This window comes from Oncorhynchus clarkii, chromosome 28 (assembly GCF_045791955.1).
Source record: "Oncorhynchus clarkii lewisi isolate Uvic-CL-2024 chromosome 28, UVic_Ocla_1.0, whole genome shotgun sequence".
In the NCBI taxonomy this organism is placed as follows: Eukaryota; Metazoa; Chordata; class Actinopteri; order Salmoniformes; family Salmonidae; genus Oncorhynchus; species Oncorhynchus clarkii.
Window position 1 is genome coordinate 43,410,790 of NC_092174.1, and position 25,654 is coordinate 43,436,443.

At 42.3% G+C, this 25,654-nt stretch overlaps 1 protein-coding gene across 2 annotated transcripts; it reads right to left on the reverse strand.

The window, feature by feature from the left end:
* Positions 1-4,878: 4,878 nt before the first annotated feature.
* Positions 4,879-25,208, reverse strand: LOC139387429 (serine/threonine-protein kinase OSR1-like). Of its 2 annotated transcripts, XR_011629161.1 has the most exons (18): positions 24,982-25,208; positions 23,789-23,901; positions 22,816-22,924; positions 21,737-21,878; positions 20,867-20,922; positions 20,408-20,517; positions 20,221-20,322; positions 19,678-19,811; positions 15,532-15,580; positions 15,323-15,388; positions 13,289-13,411; positions 12,735-12,764; positions 12,068-12,234; positions 11,111-11,163; positions 10,747-10,815; positions 10,549-10,613; positions 8,112-8,794; positions 4,879-8,068 (listed from the first exon to the last, which is right to left on the reverse strand). XR_011629161.1 is itself a non-coding variant. In XM_071133585.1 (17 exons), the coding sequence occupies exons 1-17, from the start codon at positions 25,049-25,051 to the stop codon at positions 8,720-8,722; spliced, it is 1,533 nt and encodes a 510-aa protein (XP_070989686.1). In that variant the 5' UTR covers positions 25,052-25,208; the 3' UTR covers positions 4,879-8,719. The 2 variants fall into 2 exon arrangements, 1 of the variants encoding a protein (XP_070989686.1); XM_071133585.1 differs by having other exon boundaries at positions 4,879-8,794.
* Positions 25,209-25,654: the final 446 nt, after the last annotated feature.

Sequence of the window (25,654 nt, forward strand, 5' to 3'; positions counted from 1 at the left end):
ATTGTACATCACTGGGGTCAAGCTTCCTGACATCCAGGACCTCTATACTAGGTGATGTCAGAGGAAGGCCCAAAAAATTTACAAAGACTCCAGTCACCAAAGTCATAGACTGTTCTCTCTGCTACCTCACAGGAAGCGGTACCGAGCACCAGGTCTAGGTCCAAAAGGCTCCTTAATTAACAGCTTTTACATCCAAGCCATAAGACTGCTGAACAATTAATCAAACCTGGATTATTTGCATTTATAACCCCCCACCTTTATGTTTACACTGCTGCTACACACCGTTAATTTTCTATGCGGTCACTTTACCTATATGTACAAATTATCTCGACTAACCTGTCCCATTGCACATTGACTCGGTATCGATACCCCCTGTATATATCCAGACTGCATCACATCCGGCAGTGATTGGGAGTCCCATAGGGCGGCGCACAATTGCCCCAGCATCGTCCGGTTTTGGCCGGTCATTGTAAAATAATAATTTTTTCTTAACTGACTTGCTAGTTACATAAAGGTAAAAAAAAAAAGAAGGTATGTATATATATATACACAGTGCCTTGCGAAAGTATTCGGCCCCCTTGAACTTTGCGACCTTTTGCCACATTTCAGGCTTCAAACATAAAGATATAAAACTTTATTTTTTTGTGAAGAATCAACAGCAAGTGGGACACAATCATGAAGTGGAACGACATTTATTGGATATTTCAAACTTTTTTAACAAATCAAAAACTGAAAAATTGGGCGTGCAAAATTATTCAGCCCCCTTAAGTTAATACTTTGTAGCGCCACCTTTTGCTGCGATTACAGCTGTAAGTCGCTTGGGGTATGTCTCTATCAGTTTTGCACATCGAGAGACTGACATTTTTTCCCATTCCTCCAAAACAAAAAAAAAAAACAAAAAAAAAACACCTCCCCCCCCTGTATTCCCAGTCAAGTCCAGTGGCTTGCGAAATAATTCACCCCCTTTGGCATTTTTCCTATTTTGTTGCCTTTACAACCTGAAATTAAAATAGATTTTTGGGGGGGTTGTATCATTTGAATTACACAACATGCCTACCACTTTGAAGATGCAAAACATTTTTTATTGGGTAAACAAGAAATAAGACAAAAAATACAGACAACTTGAGCGTGCACAACCATTCACCCCCCAAAGTCAATACTTTGCAGAGCCAACTTTTGCAGCAATTACAGTTTGGACACCTACTCATTCAATGGTTTTTCCTTTATTTTTTAATATTTTCAACATTGTAGAATAATAGTGAAGACATCAAAACTATGGAATAACACAAATGTCTATTGATTTGTCGAAGACTTTTGACACCATGGACCATGCTGTGTTAGTGCAAAGGTTCAAATGTTGTGGAATTACTGGTCATGCTCTAGATTGGTTTATAAATTACCTATCAATTCGTACACAATGTGTAATGGCGGATGGTTGTAAATCTGAGTCCATAGAGGTGTGCTCAGGTGTTCCGCAAGGTTCTATTTTGGGCCCACTGTTGTTCATTTTGTATATCAACAACATTGGGGATCTTATTGAATAAGCGGGTGTTAATTTTTATGCAGATGATACTGTTCTTTATTCAAGTGGTTGTAGTTTATCTTTCACTTTTGAAAATGCCCAAAGAGCATTTAACATCATACAACAGAATCTGTATGATTTAAAGCTGGTACTAAATTCGGGTAAACCAAAAGGCATGGTATTTTCAAATGCCAGGCATGTTACTAATCATGCCATTGCTACATTGGCTGGACATACTATAGAGCAAGTTAAAGTGTACATATATTCGGGTGTGTGGGTTGATGATAAACTGAGCTTCACCGTGCATGTATAGAACTTGATAAGGAAGCTCAAGCTGAGAATAGGTTTTCATTACCAGCATAAGGCTTGTTTTTCTTTTGTGGCCAGGAAGGAGCTTGCGGTTTTAGATTTTAGTGATGTTATATATATATGCAGGCCTCAACCACTATCCTGAGAGCACCCGATTCAGTGTATCATGCAGCCCTCAGGCTCATTACAAATCAAAAACGTCTAACATATCATTGTGATCTCTACAGCGCTGTTGGCTGGTCGTCATTGACCTTGCGTAAAGCTTAAACACGGATATACACTGATTTATAAGGCCATACTGGGTAAAATGCCATTTTATCTCTGTTCTTTTTAGTCAGGTCGGTAAATAAATATCAATTACGGTCCCATTCTCCTTTGCTTCTGACAGTACCAAAAATTACAACAGGTCATGGTAGAAATAGTTTAGTTACTTAACTTCGTAGTCTTGGAATTCTCTCCTGAACATTTTAAAATGTGATGATCTAGTTTCGTTGGTAGAGTACCTCTTGGGGCTAGGGGGCCGAATTTTCACTTTTGGATAAATAGCGTGCCCAATTTCAACTTCCTGCTACACATGCCAAGAATATAAGATATGCATATTATTCATAGATTTAGATAGAAAACACTCTGACATTTCTAAAACTGTTCGAATCATCTCTGTGAGTATAACAGAATTTATGTAGCAGGCAAAACCCCGAGGACTAACCGTTCAGATTTTTTTTTTTTTTTTAGGTCTGTCTGTTCAGGAACTGGTTTTCAGTTCCTACCGCTTCCACTGGATGTCACCAGTCTTTGGAATTTGGTTGAGGTTATTCCTTTGTGCAATGAAGAAGTAGGCCAACTAAGAACTGGGTAACACTGTTGAGAGTTGCGCAAGACATGAAAAGTAGCGCTGGTTTGTTTTCATTCCTGTATTGAACACAAATAGACCCGTCTAACACTTTTTTGGTTACTACATGATTCCATGTGTTATTTCATAGTTTTGATGTCTTCACAACTATTCTACAATGTAGAAAACAGTCAAAAATAAAGAAAAAAACATTGAGTAGGTCTGTCCAAACTCTTGACTGGTTCTGTAAATTCCCACAGTTGACATTGCATGTCAGAGCAAAAACCAAGCCATGAGGTCAAAAGGAATTGTCCGTAGAGCTCCGAGACAGGATTGTGTCGAGGCACAGAACTGGGGAATGGTACCGAAATATTTCTGTAGCATTGAAGGTCCCGAAGAACACAGTGGCCTCCATCATTCTTAAATGGAAGAAGTTTAGAACAACCAAGACTCTTCCTAGAGTTGGCCGCCCAGCCAAACTGAGCAAGTGGGGGAGAAGGGCGTTGGTCAGTGAGGTGAACAAGAACCTGGTGGTCACTCTAACAGTTCTCCAGAGTTCCTCTGTGGAGATGGGAGAACCTTCCACAAGGACAACCATCTCTGCAGCACTCCACCAATCAGGCCTTTATGGTAAAGTGGCCAGATGGAAGCCCCTCCTCATTAAGGCACGATAGCCCACTTGGAGTTTGCCAAAAGGCACCTAAATGACTCTGACCATGAGAAACAAGATTCTCTGGTCTGATGAAACCAATATGGAACTCTTTGTCCTGAATGCCAAGTGTCACGTCTGGAAGAAACCTGACACAATCCCTACGGTGAAGCATGGTAGTGGCAGCATCATGCTGTGGCAGTTTTTCAGCGGCAGGGACTAGGAGACTAGTAAGGATCGAGGGAAAGAAGAACAGAGCAAAGTACAGAAAGATCCTTGATGAAAACCTGCTCCAGAGCGCTGAAGACCTCAGACTGGGGAGAAGGTTCACCTTCCAACAGGACAATGACATTAGGCACACCGCTAAGACAATGCAGGAGTGTCTTAGGAACAAGTCTCTCAATGTCCTTGAGTGGCCCAGCCAGAGCCCAGACTTGAACCCGAATGTCCTTGAGCCCGGACTTGAACATCGGGTTCAGCGACGCTCCCCATCCAACTTGAGACTCTGCAGAAAAGACTGGGAGAAACTCCCCAAATACAGGTGTGCCAAGCATGTAGTGTCATACCCAAGAAGACTCGAGGCTATAATCGCTGCCAAAGTTGTGATATTAAAAGCCTCCACACGGTTTGAAGTTTGGATGATACTGTGGGAGTTCAACCACTTTCAGATCGCTTGCATTGTTCAAGATGACCACATTCCTACAGGGAAATAGATACGAACACATAAGAACACCAACAATGAATTAAAAGCATAATAACATCTTATGGTTTCAAATCTCACTTCTCATAAAAAAAAAATATATTCTCATTCCTTTTTGTTTGTTAGAAATATAATTGTCATTGTCTATCATTCTGTTTGAGGAACAAGTCGTTAACTAGTGTACTAAGTCTCCTCTCCAACAGTTTGACTCATACCTTCAAATGATCCTTTCCCCTCCTGACCTGCGTAGTACACCATCTGTAGTCTTCTCCTGGTCAAGAAAAAGACACACAAATCCGTACATTTAACCCTTCAAATATTTTGTTCATGCCAGTTGCGTGTTCGTCCCTTTCATAGTGAACGCACTTACAAATTTGTAACACATGATACAAAATGGATGACATTCTACACAATCGTGGTTTAGCTAGACTACTTTCAAAACTACTGGCTGAAACTTTACAACACCTCTGTAGCATCAATGTAACTGAAACTATTATCTGGCTATGCTTGCAAGGGCCAGTAGATCTTCCTGCATTTGTGACCAGACTGAAAACCAGCTACAGCGTGTAACTAGTTTCGGGTCAGGTCACATGATCAAGAAAAAAAACAGTGTAACGGATTGAGATTCTGGTACAAACTTATCCACAGTTTGAAATGTTGCCAATTAATTGGATCCTTTGCACAAACCGGTTTATATGTTGTCAAGCGGGCGGTCAGGTGTTTATAGTGCAAAGGAAAGCGCAGGGAAGGAAGCGTTAGGTTAGCAACAGAGGGACGCAGGCTACCGTTGTGCCTTGACCCAGAGTCACATTGTTTTATGCAGATTCTCGGCAATGCATTTATATAAAAAATAAAAAAAACTCTTGGGACTTGATTCAAATAATGTGATTTTATTTACCTATTCACCAGTTTTTAGAAATAATAGTTTACAATAATTTTTTTTTATTTTCATGTTTGTGTGTAATGGCAATTTTCTTTTAACCACACATTTACAACATTGATTCTGCAAAGGGCTTTTAATTCATGACATCAAGTTTTGGAATTTAATTTCTAAAAGGTTTCACAAATAACATTCGTCAAATAATCAACACACTGGATTTTGATCACGTGCACGTTTTGTGACGATACACAACATTGAAAATATATGCATTGGTTTCAAGTAAAACCAACTTCCAAAAAAAAATACAAAACAAAAAAATCATAAAGTTCATTAATTTCCAAGTGAGTGTTATAATAAATACTCATCATTCAAAAGAGTTTGCCTTGTGACAGATATCTACCTGACAACAGTGGCTTTCCAATTGGTGTCACAATACAGAGGGGAAAATAGACATTTTGCTATCAGCTCACACTTTCTTCTAGCCTGGGTGTCGCAAATCTGTTTATTCTCTTGCCAATTGCATTGTTTTCCATGACAATGAGTGACAGGGATTTGGGATGATGGCACAGAGAAACTGGCACCCAGGCTAACTTTCTTCAACATTATTGCTCAGTCTGAAAGCAGCATATCACACACTAGTGGGAAAGGTATCAGTTGTCATTTTGTTGTGTTTGTTAGCTAGACCTACATTTACATTTGTTGAGGAACATCCTTCCAGTTTGTGAGACTTACTACAGGAAACCAACTCTAAATTGGAACGGTTTCAGTGATTCGAAAAATACAAATTGCATATTAAAATATCACCATGACAACAAAATCATAGAATGTCAGCCAGATCACAAGCCGTTTGAAATAAAATACGCAGCTATGTTAATAATAATATATATATTTTTTTAAAAGGTGCCAATTTAGCAAATCAGATGTGGCATGATTAGGAACATAACTTGGAATTAGTGATGAATATCTAACAGAAGGCCAACAGTGGGAAAACTCGATACAAAAGGGAAAAAAAAAAAAAAAACCCAACCAACTCGCTGTAGTTTAATTATTTTAACTTATAGACTGGGTGAGCTGATCAAGTATACCAGTTATTTTTTCTGACGTAATCATATGTACAATAAGAGCTTTTCTTCCGTCTTAGAAACGTACTCCAGAAACAGTCAGTGTTTTTTGCTTTGCCTCCTACTCACAAACATACCTTTGGGAGGGTGTGTGACTGACAGTGCATGGTGGGTTCCCATTATAAAAATGTACGTACCTTTTTGAAATACATCATCTGCTAAATAGGTCAAAGTACAAACAGTACCTGAACCAGCAAATGCACATCACACCAACCAACCGTGTCAGGGAGTTGAGAACTACATTTCAAATTTTAGTTCAACTAGTCATTTAATTACATTTTGCAGTAGCTTGCCGGTAGTTTAATTAAATTCAAATCTTGGTAGTGTTTTCAGTAGCGTTGTAGCTAACTACTGGAACTACACACTACTGTTTAAAAAAAAAAAAAAAAGTTAAATGTGTTAAGTAAGCATGAACATGCTTTCTTTTTCAGAATCAGACCTGCCCAATTCTTAAACGTTTTTGTTTAATTTGTAGTTTGCCATTTCAGATTCAGATATTTTTCACAAAGTTTGTAGTAAACTACTTTCTCCTAAGTAACTTTTGTTAAGCTGTGTTTTCCTTAAGGGTAACTTTAGCATAGCTTAACTTCTTCCAGCGTGAAGTAATTGGTAAACTATATTTTCATAGTAGCTTGTCCAACACTACCAACCAACCAACATACAATGTAAAGTGGGAGTGGCAACAGTCGGTGACTTTCAGGTGAGTGGATGGATTGGACGACAAATTATTTTGTCCATCTACGATGACGGAACGGACATTAATGTCTATAGAGACATAATGATGACAGCTAGCTAGTGAGATAAGAGACATAATGATGTAAGATAGTTAGCTATTGATAAGAGACATAATGACAAATAGCTAGCTATTGATAGAAGAGACATAATGATGACAGCTAGCTAGCGAGAGAAGAGCGGTCCAGTGGCCATAGTGATGACAGCTAGCTAGCGAGGGAACAGCGGTCCAGTGGCCATAGTGATGGCAGCTAGCTAGCGAGGGAACAGTGGTCCAGTGGCCATAGTGATGGCAGCTAGCTAGCGAGGGGACAGTGGTCCAGTGGCCATAGTGATGGCAGCTAGCTAGCGAGGGAACAGCGATCCAGTGGCCATAGTGATGGCAGCTAGCTAGCGAGGGAACAGCAGTCCAGTGGCCATAGTGATGGCAGCTAGCTAGCGAGGGAACAGCAGTCCAGTGGCCATAGTGATGGCAGCTAGCTAGCGAGGGAACAGCAGTCCAGTGGCCATAGTGATGGCAGCTAGCTAGCGAGGGAACAGCGGTCCAGTGGCCATAGTGATGGCAGCTAGCTAGCGAGAGAACAGCGGTCGAGTGGCTAGTGATGGCAGCTAGCTAGCGAGGGAACAGCGGTCCAGTGGCTAATGAACCGCTGGTACTGGACATTACAGAGACAAAGTTGCATAGTCACTCCCAAGACCATAATTATCAAGGTCTCAGTAAGGTATTGTTTTACCTTCACGTATTAAAACACTGGATTCACGGTCCAGAAGGTTTGCACGTAGAAATGTAATGAATAGAGCAGACACTGACTCCTGAATCTATATGACAGGCAATCCTATCTGTTCTACACTATACATATTTTTTTTTTTTTTACATCTGAACTTTTCACTATGTCCTGTAACATTTCTCCCTCCTGAACAGACCCCCTTCCACGTTAGAGCAACGAGGTCTGTCTGTCCTGTCTGTCTGGGGTAACCTGAACTAATGATACAGCAATGAGAGGTTATAACAGCTGATGTCAACAGTTAACTTATGACAGCTAATGTCAACTTATGATACCCCTATGAGAGGTTATAACCAACAGATACACTCAAGAAAGCGTATGAGACAGCTAAGAAAGCTTACGTCAACTTATGTTATGATATACACGAAGAGAAAAGAAATACAACTGGCTAGTCATGGTGTAGTAAGAGGTTTAAACTGTGTGTGACTAAGGGCCCCTAGAGTTTAATATCAATCATATTATCAAGTGAACTCAAGCCATTCAATCCCTTTACTACATAGATCCACACTGTAATAGATCCTTACTAAGACCCCCCCCCCCGCTCCTTTACACTGCCTAATATACCATGTCCACGTCCCAAATGCCCCCCTCCCCTACATAGTGCACTACTTTTGACCGAGGCCCATAAATAGTGCACGATGTAGGTAATAGGTGTCCATTTGAGAGGCAGTATACAGTATGTCATCCAATAGTGGAGGCCTCTACACACACACACACACACACACTCAGTTGGTTCAGTGGCACGGTCGATAAAAAGGCATTTATGTTGTTGCTACCACTTCCAGAACTGGCAGCAGTTACATTGTATTATATAATGCTTTTGGATTGTACAACACTAACTAAGAAAATGGTTTGTTGTTTGTTTATTAATTAAAAAAAAAAATAATTATAAGTCGATGATGACATCGTTGATTGCGACGTCGTCCTCCCTCCCAGATACACGTTGTGGATCGGTCCTGCTATAAACTCTTTCATAATGTGATTTCCTGTTCTAACTTGTTGTTGTTTTACTGTTGCGCTGGTCCCGTTCTCATAGCCCGTCCATTTTAACTAACACAGCAGAGTTCAGTAAAGAAAAGAACCCTACAGGTTGACAAACGCAGCTCTTCTCCTTGGCAGTAGTGGCGTCTTGGAAATTAGAACTACGCTGCTCCACAATACTGTTGTTGTTCTTTGATGAAAGACCGTTGAGTTAACTGATGCTGAGCTGAGCGAAACCCATCAGCTTGACATCATCGGGGATCTCGGACTCATCTATGCCAGATGCCTGAGAGGAAAAAAGGAGAACGGAAAAAAAACATTTTATTCTCATTGCATCTGTCCTCATAGGCTGTTGCACAGGACATAGAGTTACAGTGCCTTGCGAAAGTATTCGGCCCCCTTGAACTTTGCGACCTTTTGCCACATTTCAGGCTTCAAACATAAAGATATAAAACTGTATTTTTTTGTGAAGAATCAACAACAAGTGGGACACAATCATGAAGTGGAACGACATTTATTGGATATTTCAAACTTTTTTAACAAATCAAAAACTGAAAAATTGGGCGTGCAAAATTATTCAGCCCCTTTACTTTCAGTGCAGCAAACTCTCTCCAGAAGTTCAGTGAGGATCTCTGAATGATCCAATGTTGACCTAAATGACTAATGATGATAAATACAATCCACCTGTGTGTAATCAAGTCTCCGTATAAATGCACCTGCACTATGATAGTCTCAGAGGTCCGTTAAAAGCGCAGAGAGCATCATGAAGAACAAGGAACACACCAGGCAGGTCCGAGATACTGTTGTGAAGAAGTTTAAAGCCGGATTTGGATACAAAAAGATTTCCCAAGCTTTAAACATTCCAAGGAGCACTGTGCAAGCGATAATATTGAAATGGAAGGAGTATCAGACCACTGCAAATCTACCAAGACCTGGCCGTCCCTCTAAACTTTCAGCTCATACAAGGAGAAGACTGATCAGAGATGCAGCCAAGAGGCCCATGATCACTCTGGATGAACTGCAGAGATCTACAGCTGAGGTGGGAGACTCTGTCCATAGGACAACAATCAGTCGTATATTGCACAAATCTGGCCATTATGGAAGAGTGGCAAGAAGAAAGCAATTTCTTAAAGATATCCATAAAAAGTGTTGTTTAAAGTTTGCCACAAGCTACCTGGGAGACACACCAAACATGTGGAAGAAGGTGCTCTGGTCAGATGAAACCAAAATTGAACTTTTTGGCAACAATGCAAAACGTTATGTTTGGCGTAAAAGCAACACAGCTCATCACCCTGAACACACCATCCCCACTGTCAAACATGGTGGTGGCAGCATCATGGTTTGGGCCTGCTTTTCTTCAGCAGGGACAGGGAAGATGGTTAAAATTGATGGGAAGATGGATGGAGCCAAATACAGGACCATTCTGGAAGAAAACCTGATGGAGTCTGCAAAAGACCTGAGACTGGGACGGAGATTTGTCTTCCAACAAGACAATGAACCAAAACATAAAGCAAAATCTACAATGGAATGGCTCAAAAATAAACATATCCAGGTGTTAGAATGGCCAAGTCAAAGTCCAGACCTGAATCCAATCGAGAATCTGTGGAAAGAACTGAAAACTGCTGTTCACAAATGCTCTCCATCCAACCTCACTGAGCTCGAGCTGTTTTGCAAGGAGGAATGGGAAAAAATGTCAGTCTCTCGATGTGCAAAACTGAGAGAGACATACCCCAAGCGACTTACAGCTGTAATCGCAGCAAAAGGTGGCGCTACAAAGTATTAACTTAAGGGGGCTGAATAATTTTGCACGCCCAATTTTTCAGTTTTTGATTTGTTAAAAAACGTTTGAAATATCCAATAAATGTCGTTCCACTTCATGATTGTGTCCCACTTGTTGTTGATTCTTCACAAAAAAATACAGTTTTATATCTTTATGTTTGAAGCCTGAAATGTGGCAAAAGGTCACAAAGTTCAAGGGGGCCGAATACTTTCGCAAGGCACTGTATTTCAATAGGACAATGGAGGGTTTAGCAAACTTACCAGTTTGAAAGTGACATTTTTATTGTTGAGAGGATCATCAACAATCTTCTGCAAATTGGCAGCAACTGGAAAGAACCCAGAGATGAAAGCAGGAGTTACTGAGGAGTCATTGAAAAAACGCCATAATTTCAGCCATCTCTGCCCGAAACTCTGAACAATGGTGGCCTTTGTATGACTTATCCTAGGTTTCTCACTCACCGACCACTAAGTCTTTCCCATCCACCAGTCCTGCTGAAACTAACTCCTGAGAAACTCCATCAGCTGAGTCTGAGAGAGAGAGAGTAATGTTTACAGTTCATTTTTTGTTTATTTAACTTTGGCTTTATCATCCATTTCACTTGCTTTGGCAATGTAAACATATGTTTCCCATGCCAATAAATCGCCTAGAATTGAATCGAGAGAGACAGAAGCGAGAGAAAGCAAGAGAGAGGATTGTTGACACAAGCGTACAATAAAAGACAGCGTCCCCCTCTTGACTCCGGTTCAACATAAGAGCAGAATACAACTTGGTGATGTTTTAAAAAATCTTTTAAAAAAAATAAAAAAAACACAAAACACCTACCTCTTCCAGGCATAAACTCAAAACGGATGTCATTCAGTTCTTTCTTCAAGTTTCTGGGAGAGGAAAGTTAGAATTGGTTATTAGAACATTAAGGTATGTGACATATAATAATAATAATAATAATATAATAATAATAATAATAATAAATATAATAGAAAAAGCATGGGAAACATCCACTAGATCCGTTTTCTCTAAAAACAATGCGTTCCAGGGACAGACAAGCTACGGCCCTCCCTCCAATGCGTTCCAGGGACAGACAAGCTACGGCCCTCCCTCCAATGCGTTCCAGGGACAGACAAGCTACGGCCCTCCCTCCAATGCGTTCCAGGGACAGACAAGCTACGGCCCTCCCTCCAATGCGTTCCAGGGACAGACAAGCTACGGCCCTCCCTCCAATGCGTTCCAGGGACAGACAAGCTACGGCCCTCCCTCCAATGCGTTCCAGGGACAGACAAGCTACGGCCCTCCCTCCAATGCGTTCCAGGGACAGACAAGCTACGGCCCTCCCTCCAATGCGTTCCAGGGACAGACAAGCTACGGCCCTCCCTCCAATGCGTTCCAGGGACAGACAAGCTACGGCCCTCCCTCCAATGCGTTCCAGGGACAGACAAGCTACGGCCCTCCCTCCAATGCGTTCCAGGGACAGACAAGCTACGGCCCTCCCTCCAATGCGTTCCAGGGACAGACAAGCTACGGCCCTCCCTCCAATGCGTTCCAGGGACAGACAAGCTACGGCCCTCCCTCCAATGGGTTCCAGGGACAGACAAGCTACGGCCCTCCCTCCAATGTGTTCCAGGGACAGACACCCTGGAGGACCACAAATTAAAACTAGCACTTGGGGACTGAATCACTGTCATATCAGTGAAGCATCGGAGGAACTGGTCAGTAAACATCCCCATGGACCAGCATCGGTCCATAGACCAGGGGTTGAAGACCCCTGCACCAAATGATACATACCTCAACCTCAACACCAGGCTGATGGGGACTTTGATGGTGGAGGCGGCAGCGGGGTCCTGGGCTGGAACATCCCCCTGGATCAGGGTGGCCTCGTCTGGCTTGTCCTTGTCCTGCCCTGCCCCTCCTGGACGGAGCAGACTGGGCGAACCATCCTCTGGAGGGAAAATCTGAGGAGAACCAGAGAAAGATAAACTCCTACTGTATCAGGAAGAGATTCAATAACCATTTAAATGCGAATGTGGTTGTCTTACCTAGTTACCTTAAGATGAATGCTCTGGATAAGAGCATCAGCTAAATGATTTAAAATGGAAAAGGCCATTTCACACTGCATTCACTTAACCCAAGGAGTAAGGAGACTGTCAGCTCAGTGCAGGGTGAACGTGGCTGTAGATACTTATGACAAGTCTTATAATGCATTATGAACGCGCCATAGTGCATTATACCTGTATGCCTTCAGTAAAGTGTTACGTCATCAACTACATTTAACACAGTTTTTTTTGGGGGGGGGGGGTAGATAAAAGAGAGACTTCGATCAAAGCATTTGGCAATAATTCTAATTCAAATTTCATGCAAATTTCATGCACAACTAAAAGCCCCTATTGTTTCAGCAATGAAGATAGAAAACAAGTTTGAGGTGTTCTGATTTCATACCAACACCAGGGCTTACCTCGATGCAGCCATCTTTCACTCTGGGAGACTAGAATGGAATACGACAAAGATTAACAGACATCAGAAGAACACACAATTCATTATATCCCCCCCCCCCCCCACACACACACACAGTAACAGGTTTGATTGAACATCTGATTGATTGATTTAGTTGATTGAGTCCCAGGTGGTATTGAACCACTACAGGGCTATAGTAAGGCTACAGCTAGGAGACCTGGGTTCAAATACGACTTCAAATAATTTTGAAATACTTAACCTGGGCTTGATTGAGCTTGCCAAGGAACAATGACACCAATAGAATAGTAGCAAAAGCACAACCCACTCCGGGCAGGCTAGAGAAAACCCTAAGGGCCGGTTCCCCGGACACAGATTAACCCTAGTCCTAGACTAAAAAAAAAAAACAAAAACACTTCAGATACAGAATCTCCATTGAGGAAACTTTGTAGCCCAGGACTAGGCTGAACAATCAGTGTCCGGGGGTAAACATCCCTGTAAGCATTTGAGATAGTATTTAAAGCCAGGTCAGGCTAGCGAGGGGTGAGGTAGTCTCACCCGTAGAGCTGCCACAGCAGCCTGGCCCTCTTCACTCTCCATGTCCAACTCGTCATCACTCCACTCCCACTCCCCGTCCTCGGTCTTATGGAGACGACCACTGGAACCAGGCACGCGACGCACCTGCATTAAATGTCACCACACACGCAGAGTAAGACACTAAGTCTTCAGCATGGCATTTTGAGGGAAAAAAACGAAACAAAACAGGCGACCATTCCCATGATCTCACCACATAAAAACAGGCAAACCAAACAAACCCATTGTGGACCATTTTCCTCCTCCTATACAGTAAGCCTCATTTGCACACACTGTACATAGGAGAAAAAGGAAAAAAAAAGTATACTATATCATTGACTGTATGTTTGTTTATTCCAATGTGTAACTCTGGTTGTTGTTTGTGTCGCACTGCTTTGCTTTATCTTGGCCAGGTTGCGGTTGTAAATGAGAAACTTGTTCTCAACTAGCCTACCTGGTTAAATAATAGGTGAAATAAAATATAAAAGCCGAAACTACTAAACGCAAACCCTAGTCTTAGTTTGTGATGTAATGCTCATCGTCTGCATGACTGCCCGCGTTTCAGGTCCCGTGTGTTAGCTAGTGCTGCTGAAACATTAAGATGTGCTCTACGTTACAGCACACACTTCCTTATTCTGAAACTACACAGGCCTGCCCAACCGCAGCACAAGCACTGAGCAGATTGGACACAGACTGGTTGTCGGGTTAAGCTCCTGCACACAGAGACTAATGCTTTTTTAGATACATTTATAGGCTACAAGGATATTATAAATGGCTAAGTACTCAGCTGACAAACTGTTTTTCTGGTTAGGATCATACAGTGAAACAAACACTATATAGATACACAAGGGGCGGCAGGTGGTCTAGTGGTTGGAGCGTTGTGTCAGTAACCGAAAGGTTGCTGGATCGAATCCCCGAGCTGACAAGGTAAAGAAAATCTGTTGTTCTGCTCCTGAACAACCCACTGTTCCTAGACTGTCATTGTAAACTGACTTGCCTAGTTAAATAAAAGGTTCAATATTTATTTATAATTTTTAAATCCATCTAAAACGTAAACATGTATCTTTTAGCTCACACTAATATTAATCCCTGGAAACTTGAATAACTAATACATTTCCCCCTGTAGCGTCTATGTGGTGCTTGATAGCGTCTATGTGGTGCTTGATAGCGTCTATGTGGTGCTTGATAGCGTCTATGTGGTGCTTGATAGCGTCTATGTGGTGCATGATAGCGTCTATGTGGTGCATGATAGCGTCTATGTGGTGCTTGATAGCGTCTATGTGGTGCTTGATAGCGTCTATGTAGTGTATGATAGCGTCTATGTAGTGCATGATAGCGTCCTATGTAGTGCATGATAGCGTCCTATGTAGTGTTTGATAGCGTCTATGTAGTGTATGATAGCGTCTATGTAGTGCATGATAGCGTCTATGTAGTGTTTGATAGCGTCTATGTAGTGTTTGATAGTGTCTATGTAGTGCATGATAGCGTCTATGTAGTGTTTGATAGTGTCTATGTAGGGTTTGATAGTGTCTATGTAGTGTTTGATAGTGTCTATGTAGTGTTTGATAGCGTCTATGTAGTGTTTGATAGTGTCTATGTAGGGTTTGATAGCGTCTATGTAGTGTTTGATAGTGTCTATGTAGGGTTTGATAGCGTCTATGTAGTGTTTGATAGTGTCTATGTAGTGCATGATAGTGTCTATGTAGTGTTTGATAGTGTCTATGTAGGGTTTGATAGCGTCTATGTAGTGTTTGATAGTGTCTATGTAGTGTTTGATAGCGTCTATGTCGTGCTTGATAGCGTCTATGTAGTGTATGATAGCGTCCTATGTAGTGTTTGATAGCGTCTATGTAGTGTATGATAGCGTCTATGTAGTGTTTGATAGCGTCTATGTAGTGTTTGATAGTGTCCAGGGGGATGCAAAAATTACACAACGTTAATATAGAACAGCAATAGAGTACAGCAGATCTGAGCGTCATGTGGAGTCCACTATACACATCAAGGGGGTTGTCGTCGTACCCGTTTGGATCGGTCTCCTATCGATGGACCCTTCTGAAGCAGCTTCTCTTCCAAGTATTCATTATTCTGCGAGACAGAGGCAGACAGAGAGATTAAAAAGCACATGGACGACAACATAACATGGTTTTGTATCATTCCCCCTCCCCCCTGTTAACAGCATGCATCTTGTAAATGTTCCTGTCCCCTACAGATGTATACGTGGGCTTTACCTTTGCTTTCGTGAAGAATTTGTGTTTCAGCAGCTCAGCAGCAGTTGGTCTGAAAGACAACACACAACATGGTTTACTACAGCAGGACATTAACAGCACACAATGTGCTTTAATACTGCAGGACATTAACAGCACACAATGTGCTTTAATACTGCAGGACATTAACAGCACACAATGTGCTTTAATACTGCAGGACATTAACAGCACACAATGTGCTTTACCACTGCAGGACAGGAAGGACATCAGATTAGGTAAGAGAACCCACTCAACTAGAAAATGGGATTGAGAATGGTTGAGACCCAGAATAAGACTGGATGACTAATAGGAGTATCGTCTTTCTGGTGCACCACACAAAGGACAAATGGTAACTTGGGAGAAATGGTGTCACGATGGAATTAGTTTACTAATAGCAGGAGCCACCAAACCTGTTGTTAACACATCTGATTAGTAGAATCACATTGGTTAGATTAGCTTTGGAGCAAAAGTCTGAACTGGGAAAGCTCTCCAGGAATACCCCCTGATAGAATGTAGATACGGTGCTGCCAGTTGATTTGATAGAATGTAGATACGGTACTGCCAGTTGATTTGATAGAATGTAGATACGGTACTGCCAGTTGATTTGATAGAATGTAGATACGGTACTGCCAGTTGATTTGATAGAATGTAGATACGACTGCCACGGTACTGCCAGTTGATTTGATAGAATGTAGATACGGTACTGCCAGTTGATTTGATAGAATGTAGATACGGTACTGCCAGTACTGCCAGTTGATTTGATAGAATGTAGATACGGTACTGCCAGTTGATTTGATAGAATGTAGATACGGTACTGCCAGTTGATTTGATAGAATGTAGATACGGTACTGCCAGTTGATTTGATAGAATGTAGATACGGTACTGCCAGTTGATTTGATAGAATGTAGATACGGTACTGCCAGTTGATTTGATAGAATGTAGATACGGTACTGCCAGTTGATTTGATAGAATGTAGATACGGTATTGCCAGTTGATTTGATAGAATGTAGATACGGTACTGCCAGTTGATTTGATAGAATGTAGATACGGTACTGCCAGTTGATTTGATAGAATGTAGATACCGTACTGCCAGTTGATTTGATAGAATGTAGATAAGGTACTGCCAGTTGATTTGATAGAATGTAGATACGGTACTGCCAGTTGATTTGATAGAATGTAGATACGGTACTGCCAGTTGATTTGATAGAATGTAGATAAGGTACTGCCAGTTGATTTGATAGAATGTAGATACGGTACTGCCAGTTGATTTGATAGAATGTAGATACGGTACTCCCAAGTCAGTGGTCCTTTGTGGGCTCAGTTGTTTAGACTTGAGCCAGCAACATCGGGTTTTGTGGGTTTAATTCCCACTGGGGTTACATACAAAAAAAATGTATAAACTGACTGTGCAATGTCATGACTTTTCCATTACTTTGAACTAAATTTCCATTGCCAACAATTGACGGCATCTTTACGTAGATATAAATAATGTGTGTGATGTGGTATCGACACTGGGAGGCTTCTCTCTGATACCATGTACCATCCATCACATGTTGTTGAGCAAGAGACTTAATAACCCCCACAAAGTCCCAGAGCCGTCATTGAAATGTTTTTTTTTTTTTAACCTTTATTTAACTAGGCAAGTCAGTTAAGAACAAATTATTATTTTCAATGACGGCCTAGGAACAGTGGGTTAACTGTCTTGTTCAGGGGCAGAACGACAGATTTGTACCTTGTCAGTTCGGGGATTTGAACTTGCAACCTTCCGGTTACTGGTCCAAATCAACTAGGCTACCCTGCCGTCCCAAATTAGAATTTGTTCTTAACTGACTTGCCTAGTTAAATAAAGGTCAAAAAAACAAAACAAAGTAGAATACCTGTTAGACAACTGTATAAAACACATGGTCAACCCTCAGTCTGGAGAGTTACTGGATGTGCAGGCTTTTGATCAAACCCTGCTCAAACACATCAGAGAGAGTTTATCAAGGTGCAGTTGAACAGATGATTGCTGGGGAATGGAATACAAGCCTGCACCCATTAGCTCTCCCGGAGGATGGTTGACCACTCTTGATGTAAAACATTTCAACATTACAACCAAATACCTTTTATACCTTTTGAAATAATTGGCCCATTCAATATATCAAAGATCAAGTGGCTAAGGCAGGCTACAAAGCAAACCCACACATTTTCTTCAGGAAATATTTATCTTAGCTACCTTGGAAGTGTTTACTTTGCAGGCTGACTAGCCCAAATCAACTGGCAGTACCGTATCTACATTCTATCAAATCAACTGGCAGTACCGTATCTACATTCTATCAAATCAACTGGCAGTACCGTATCTACATTCTATCAAATCAACTGGCAGTACCGTATCTACATTCTATCAAATCAACTGGCAGTACCGTATCTAAATTCTATCAAATCAACTGGCAGTACGGTATCTACATTCTGTCAAATCAACTGGCAGTACCGTATCTACATTCTATCAAATCAACTGGCAGTACCGTATCTACATTCTATCAAATCAACTGGCAGTACCGTATCTACATTCTATCAAATCAACTGGCAGTACCGTATCTACATTCTATCAAATCAACTGGCAGTACCGTATCTACATTCTATCAAATCAACTGGCAGTACCGTATCTACATTCTATCAAATCAACTGGCAGTACCGTATCTACATTCTATCAAATCAACTGGCAGTACCGTATCTACATTCTATCAAATCAACTGGCAGTACCGTATCTACATTCTATCAAATCAACTGGCAGTACCGTATCTACATTCTATCAAATCAACTGGCAGTACCGTTAATCAACTTTGTATAGCCTTATTCGCAATTTTTATTTAACCTTTATTTAAACTAGGCAGTTAAGAACAAATTCTTATTGACACTGACGGCCTAGGAACAGTGGGTTAACTGCCTTGTTCAGGGGCAGAACGACAGATTGTCAGCTCTGGGATTCGATCTAGAAACGTTTTGGTTACTGGCCCAACGCTCTGACCACTAGACTCCCTGCCGCCTCCACGCTCTAACCACTAGACTCCCTGCCGCCTCCACGCTCTAACCACTAGACTCCCTGCCGCCTCCACGCTCTAACCACTAGACTCCCTGCCGCCTCCACGCTCTAACCACTAGACTCCCTGCCGCCTCCACGCTCTAACCACTAGACTCCCTGCCGCCTCCACGCTCTAACCACTAGACTCCCTGCCGCCTCCACGCTCTAACCACTAGACTCCCTGCCGCCTCCACGCTCTAACCACTAGACTCCCTGCCGCCTCGACGCTCTAACCACTAGACTCCCTGCCGCCTCGACGCTCTAACCACTAGACTCCCTGCCGCCTCCACGCTCTAACCACTAGACTACATGCCGCCTCGACGCTCAAACCACTAGACTACATGCCGCCTCGACGCTCAAACCACTAGACTACATGCCGCCTCGACGCTCTAACCACTAGACTCCCTGCCGCCTCTAACCACTAGACTCCCTGCCGCCTCTAACCACTAGACTCCCTGCCGCCTCTAACCACTAGACTCCCTGCCGCCTCTAACCACTAGACTCCCTGCCGCCTCTACGCTCTAACCACTAGACTCCCTGCCGCCTCTACGCTCTAACCACTAGACTCCCTGCCGCCTCCTCACTCTAACCACTAGACTACCTGCCGCCTCTACACTAACCACTAGACTACCTGCCGCCTCTACGCTTAATAATAGCTAAACAGTTACCTAGGAGGGTACAAGATATGTTTTGAATTGGCTATCTAGTCAGTCTTCTCTACCATAGTTTATAGGCTAGTCCTACATCACGCTGTAATGTCTGACTGTCCTCTCCTTGAGAAACAGACCACTCCTTTAGCATACATGCAGGTGAAGAGGGGGGGGTATAAATAAATTACATTAACATAAATTATTAAATACATTTATGACTTTTCCTAAACTTTTTCTAGGATTTGATCATGTTGCCTCCATTTTGCCAGGCATGGAAAACACCATTTAAAAATTCCATGAATTTTCCAGGATTTTCATGATGTAGTACAGAGGTACGAACCCCATGTTCTGTAAGTCACTTTGGATAAAAGCATCTGTTAAATGGGATACATTGTATTGTTGAGTGTTTGGGATAGTCACCTTTTCTCAGGCTCTTTCTGTAGACAGAGTGAGATCATCTTCCTGAAGGACTTGCCATACTTCTTCACCATCTCCTTGTCCTGGATGCCCGTCTCCAAGCAGGGAGGGTCATTCTGCAGGGTCAGCATCAGCACCTACAGATATACAGACACACAACATCAGGTTACTATTAGCAACAGTACCCAAACATCCATACACACCAACAGCTTGATGGTAACCAGCCTCAGCACCTACAACACAACATCAGGTTACTATCAGCCTCAGCACCTACAACATCAGGTTACTATCAGCCTCAGCACCTACAACATCAGGTTACTATCAGCCTCAGCACCTACAACACAACATCAGGTTACTATCAGCCTCAGTACCTACAACACAACATCAGGTTATTACCAGCCTCAGCACCTACAACATCAGGTTACTATCAGCCTCAAAACGTACAAAGCCTATTTATTTAGCCAGGATAGTCTGCTTAGCAACTGGTTGACAGGAAGTCAGAGGATAAAGATCACACTCCTTCCATCTCTCCAAGTAGAAAATCACCTTCATGGGTGGATATTTGTGATATGGTGCAGCTCCTGTAGCCAGCTCAATGGCTGTGATCCCAAAACTCCAGATATCTGCTTTGTAGTCATAACCTCTGACCTGAGGAGACATGAAGGATAATGGTATGATATCTTAGAGAGACCGAGAGAGACAAAGTGAGAGAAAGAGGATAGCCCCCCCCCACCTGCTCCATGACCTCTGGGGCCATCCAACATGGTGTCCCAACAAACGTCTTCCTGACCTTGGTCCTGGTCATGTCTCCTCCAGCCGCTAAGAAGGCACTCACACCAAAGTCTGGGAGAGACAGACAGACAGGGGGGGGTGGGTGAAGAGCGGTGAGAGAGAACCTCAGTCCTCAGGACGGACCTCAAGGGGTCCATGTTTTGTTTTTTTGCCCTAACACTACACAGCTAATAGAAGCTTGATGATTAGTAGTTGAATCGGCGGTGTAGTGCTAGGGGGAAACTAAACTAAAGCATGCACCTCTTGGGGTCCAGAGGAACGAGTTCGGGGAAACCCCGGCACAAATTTTATAGAATTTGCAGTGGCAAAAAAAAAACACACAAAAAAAAACCATTCAATACTTTAACAGCATAAATCTATAAGAAAAAGGCAGTTAAGGTTTTAGGACATGTGACTATACCTGCTATTTGCACTGAGCCATCGTCACCGAGAAGAATATTTCCGGCCTTTAGATCCCTGTGAATGGAAGAAACCAGACAAACCAGTATTTATCTGGAGTAACCTGTAAATGAAACCAAACTACACGCAAATGCCAGGGAATGACAAGTAGTAGCTTAGTGGATATAAAATGTTTTTTTTTCCTAGTAGACGGCTACTGCTACAAACACAGGCATGTTGGTCACACGACCAAAGAGGACTCATTATCCAGTGTGTATGTGGCTTGTTTTAGCTGTGAACAGTTAGCTCTTTTTAATAGCTCACAATAAGTGCCCTGTAGTTTAGTGCTTACTGTTTCAACAACTCAAGCCCCCCCCTTTTTTACTTATCAGGACTTAATGGTTGTAAATCTGAGCCAAACATGCTGAGCAGCGTAAATATTAGTGAAGAGGAGTCAATATTCTGTGTGTTTGTGGCTTGTTGTTTAGACGTACAACACTGTAGTGCTTCCTGGCGAGAGAAGCTGTGACATAAAACAAACCTCTTTAACAATGCATAAAGCCCTCTATAAAATATTGATCAATATGGGACAATGTGAAAGCCCACGAAGCCGAAACAATGTGGCTTCGCCAGAGTAGATCTTTAAAAAAATATATATATTTAAAAAAGGAGTTAGTAGTTTGGTTCATAAATTAATGACAATGAATGAATGAGAGTTAAAATAAGGAAATGTGCCAATTTTTGAATCTGACAACTCCAACATGCACACCTATAATTTGACTGTGGTCAGTGGAAGAAAAAAATAATTAAAAAGAATAAATCAATGCTAAATATTTCAAGTACAAGTTGAATTTAAGTTGAAGGTAAAATAAAATAAAAAATGTGTCCTGACCTGTGGATCTGCCCGTTCTTATGCAGGTACTCCAGTCCTTCTAGAACCTCTTTGAGGATGGTGGCTATGGACGACTCATCCAGAACCCCAGACTTATGTTCCCCACGAGATATGATGTGTTTAATGATGTCCAGTACTGAGCCTGACAGAGTGACAAAAGGACAAGGCTACTATTAGTTAGCTGAAGTATCTCTTGAATAGCTGAAGACCAGGCTACTATTAGTTAGCTGAAGTAGATCTTGAATAGCTGAAGACCAGGCTACTATTAGTTAGCTGAAGTATCTCTTGAATAGCTGAAGACCAGGCTACTATTAGTTAGTTGAAGTATCTCTTGAATAACTGAAGACCAGGCTACTATTAATTAGCTGAAGTAGATCTTGAATAGCTGAAGACCAGGCTACTATTAGTTAGTGACATGTTTTAGTTTGGTGCAGCGATAGAGCGGTGTTTGAACTAGGGCTCTGAACTTTATTACTGCTATGTTTTACCTTGGCTTGTAATGAAATGTCTGTGACAGCTTAGAGCCCTATCCCTCGATCTCTTGACATTGTTAATGCATGCCAGGAGGATGGAGAATACCGCAGCAGGCTGAGAGCCAAGGGCACAGCTGGAGAGAAGCTGCTGCTCAGGGCCGTGCTTCCTCCAGACAGGGACCTGTAGTGCCTGGTAGTCAGGAAGCTGGGATGGAGATGAACCAAGCTAACCATCCTCCTAGAGAGCTACTAGACGTGCAGGGATTTGCTTCAGCCCTGTATTAACTGCTGGAGGACTAACAGCTGGGGCTTATGGTAGGGCTGAAGTGTCTGTTTCGATGTGGGCAGGCGCAGGGGTGGCCAACCAGCTCCTGGAGAGCAGGGTTTTGCTCTAGCCCTGCTCGATGATTTGTTGAATCAGGTGATTACAGTAGGGATGGAGGACAACCAACAACCACCTCTGTTATAGTAGTGCTAAGCAGACTGCAGCGTTTCTGCTAATCAACGCTTTATGCAAGGCGTGCCGTCTCCAAGTAAAGAGCTACATAAGTGGTATTTATGCTCCACTACTTCCTAGCCTGGTACCGTCCCTACAGCGATACCCACCACCACTGAGGAGTCGCATCACCAGCCACAGCTCGTCCTTCACTACGAAAGACGTATAGTAGGACACAATGTTGGGGTGGTGGCACTGGGACATGGCCTGGATCTCTTTCTGCAAGGAGAGAGAGAGAGAGAGAAAGAAACAGAATGAATGAGCTTCAACGGCTCAGCACATTGCACAGTAAAGAGTTTGAGTCTTGACTCCAACAGCGCAGTAACATATTTCCATTCTGGACAGGCCAAGTGGAAATTTCTCCATATTGCTTATGCTTAACCAATCCTAGTCAGATTTACACAAGAGTGTAAGGGGTTGATTTGTTGATTGAATATCAGTCTCTAGAGGAAGGCTTTTTCGACACAGCTGTTCTGCTTGTTCTGAACCTGACTGATCACATGACAGAGCAGCCCCCCCCCCCCCCCCCAATAGGGAAGACAGTGAGGAGTGACCTAGGTTGTCACTACCATAGAAAATACTTGGACAAACATATTCAAGTCAATGTGCCATGATGGCTGAAGTCAAATCACTGTGCCTTTTTCCCGTTCTAGTTATGCTATGTCACTATTGGCATAATCCCCAAGACAAACTTGATTGAGTTGCCAAGAGAGGGCAGAGTAGATCCGGGGGCTACTGGCTGTTATGCAAAAAGGGCTGAAAATGCTGTGTTGGTGTCTGTCCAGCTGCTGGCCTGAGCTCATCTGATTTACACTGACAGCCTGTGTGTGTGTACGTGCATTTGCGTACGTGCGTTTGTGTACGTGGATGTGTGTGTACGTGGATGTGCGTGTGTGTGTGTGTGTGCGTGTGTGTGTGTGTTCCTGCTGCTGTACTCTCATCTTTCACAGGCCCACATTACAGCTAAGCTATACCAGAGACCATAATAGGCCATGTCAAATGATTAGCTAGTATTGATTAGACAGTATTGATTGCTATATTGTCAACTCCTGAAATAAATGGTGCTCTCTGCGGTTGGGTTACCAGGAGCTCGTCCATGCTGGTCTGACACTTCTCCAGGTTAATGCGTTTAATGGCCACCCTCTCCTTCCTGGGCTCACAGTAGGCCGCCTGCACCACGGCCGTGGCACCACTCCCTGAAGAGGAAACGAAAGGGGAAGAATTACAATGTAACACACATCCAAAGAGGGAAGCCAAGTGGCACCACTCCCTGAAGATGAAACAAAGGGGGTAAGAATTACAATGTAGCACACATCCAAAAGGGAAGCCAGGGCACCACTTGCAGGGACAAACCAAGAGGAAGACAAAGACATAAGATTATTATTATAATAAGATTTATTAAAAAGTATGAATTTCAGCAAACAAAGAAAGACATGCTGTACACATTAAGGGTTTAAGAATGTACTTTAAAAAAAAATAATAATTTAAGTATTGAGACAATGATCTGAAATAGTTGGAGGTTCATTCAAAAACCACTCGTCTGCAGATCATTCCTGGAGGAGTTGAGGTACTTGGCAAGATACCAGAAAACTACAACAAAAAGGAACTATTCTTCTGTATTTACTACAAACAAATATTGCTGGAAGGTTGTTTGACATGTGTCTTTTTGCCATTTGTATCAAAAGTGATTAGCTAGTGAGATACTTAAAAAAGGACAAAATGTATTAAGTGTGAGGTCTCAAACGTCAACTACTAAACTATATAATGCATATAACGTTAGCTAGCTACATGTCTTATGCATTGTACAGGAAGAATAACAAACATAACGCGGACCATATCACAAAAAGAAAAGCCTGAATAATACCAACTCCTTGCTACCACAAAGGTATGAGTGACTCACTAAGCCCCATCATGTCTTCTTTCAGCGAAGGCACCACCCACCTCCATACTTCAACTATGCTGCCCGACTTAGCTAGCTACTGTAGCTAACGACGTTAGCTACTAGGCTAGTGATTCAAGTTAGCATCTGGGGGAGAAAAAAAAAGAAGCTAACATGGTAGCTAATTAGCTAGCTAGCAACCTATGAACGAAAATAGAAACAGATGCTTAAGTTAGTTATATATAATAGCCTAGTTAGCTGTCAAAAATAAGGTTGGTTAGCTGTAGATAGGTTTAACGTTAGTTAACCAGCTTTAAGTTAAGGTTAGCTAAATAGCTGTCTTGCGTGAAAGCTAGCTAAGAGGTTAGCACGCTAGCTAACCTAGCGACATACTCACCAATCACCTCGTTGAGTACATAGTCGTCCTTGTTGATGGACCAAGTTTGAGCACTCGAGTCCTCTGCCATGGCTTCGTTGGAGGTTTATGGTGTTATAAGGAATGTGGTGGGGGTTTGGTTTTCTTGAAATATAACGAGATAATTACTCCATTCGGCTCGTGATGTTAGCTACCTCGCCCTGGCAGTTCCTGCTGCTGCTACTACTGTCAACACAACTTTGACACTTGCGAGGCTCCTCACGTCCTTGCGTAGCCAACATTGGAATGAAAAAGCCGCCATCTTGAGTGTGGCACTTAAACAATACCTATGTATTTATTTGTATTTAACCTTTATTTAACTAGGCAAGTCAGTTAAGAACAAATCTAATTATTATTTACAATGACGGCTTATCAAAAGGCAAAAGACCTCATGTGGGGACGGGAGCTGGGATAAAATTAAAAAATTAAAAATTAAAATTTAGGCTAAAACACACATCACAACAACAGAGACTCCTCATAAAGAGAGACCTAACACAACAACATATCATGGCAGCAACACATGACAACACAATATGGTAGCAACACAACATGGTATAAACATTATTGGTCATAGACAACAGCACAAAGGGCAAGAAGGTAGAGACAACAATACATCATGCGAAGCAGCCACAACTAAGAGTGTCCATGATTGAGT

Excerpts from the sequence above, each read along its gene's own strand:
- LOC139387429 (XM_071133585.1), bottom strand. The coding sequence starts at position 25,051 with ATGGCAGAGGACTCGAGTGCTCAAACTTGGTCCATCAACAAGGACGAC. Across the intron at positions 22,925-23,788 it reads CCAGCATGGACGAGCTCCTG|AAAGAGATCCAGGCCATGTC; the intron begins GTAACCCAACCG and ends CTCTCCTTGCAG. Across the intron at positions 20,323-20,407 it reads CCCCAGAGGTCATGGAGCAG|GTCAGAGGTTATGACTACAA; the intron begins GTGGGGGGGGGC and ends ATGTCTCCTCAG.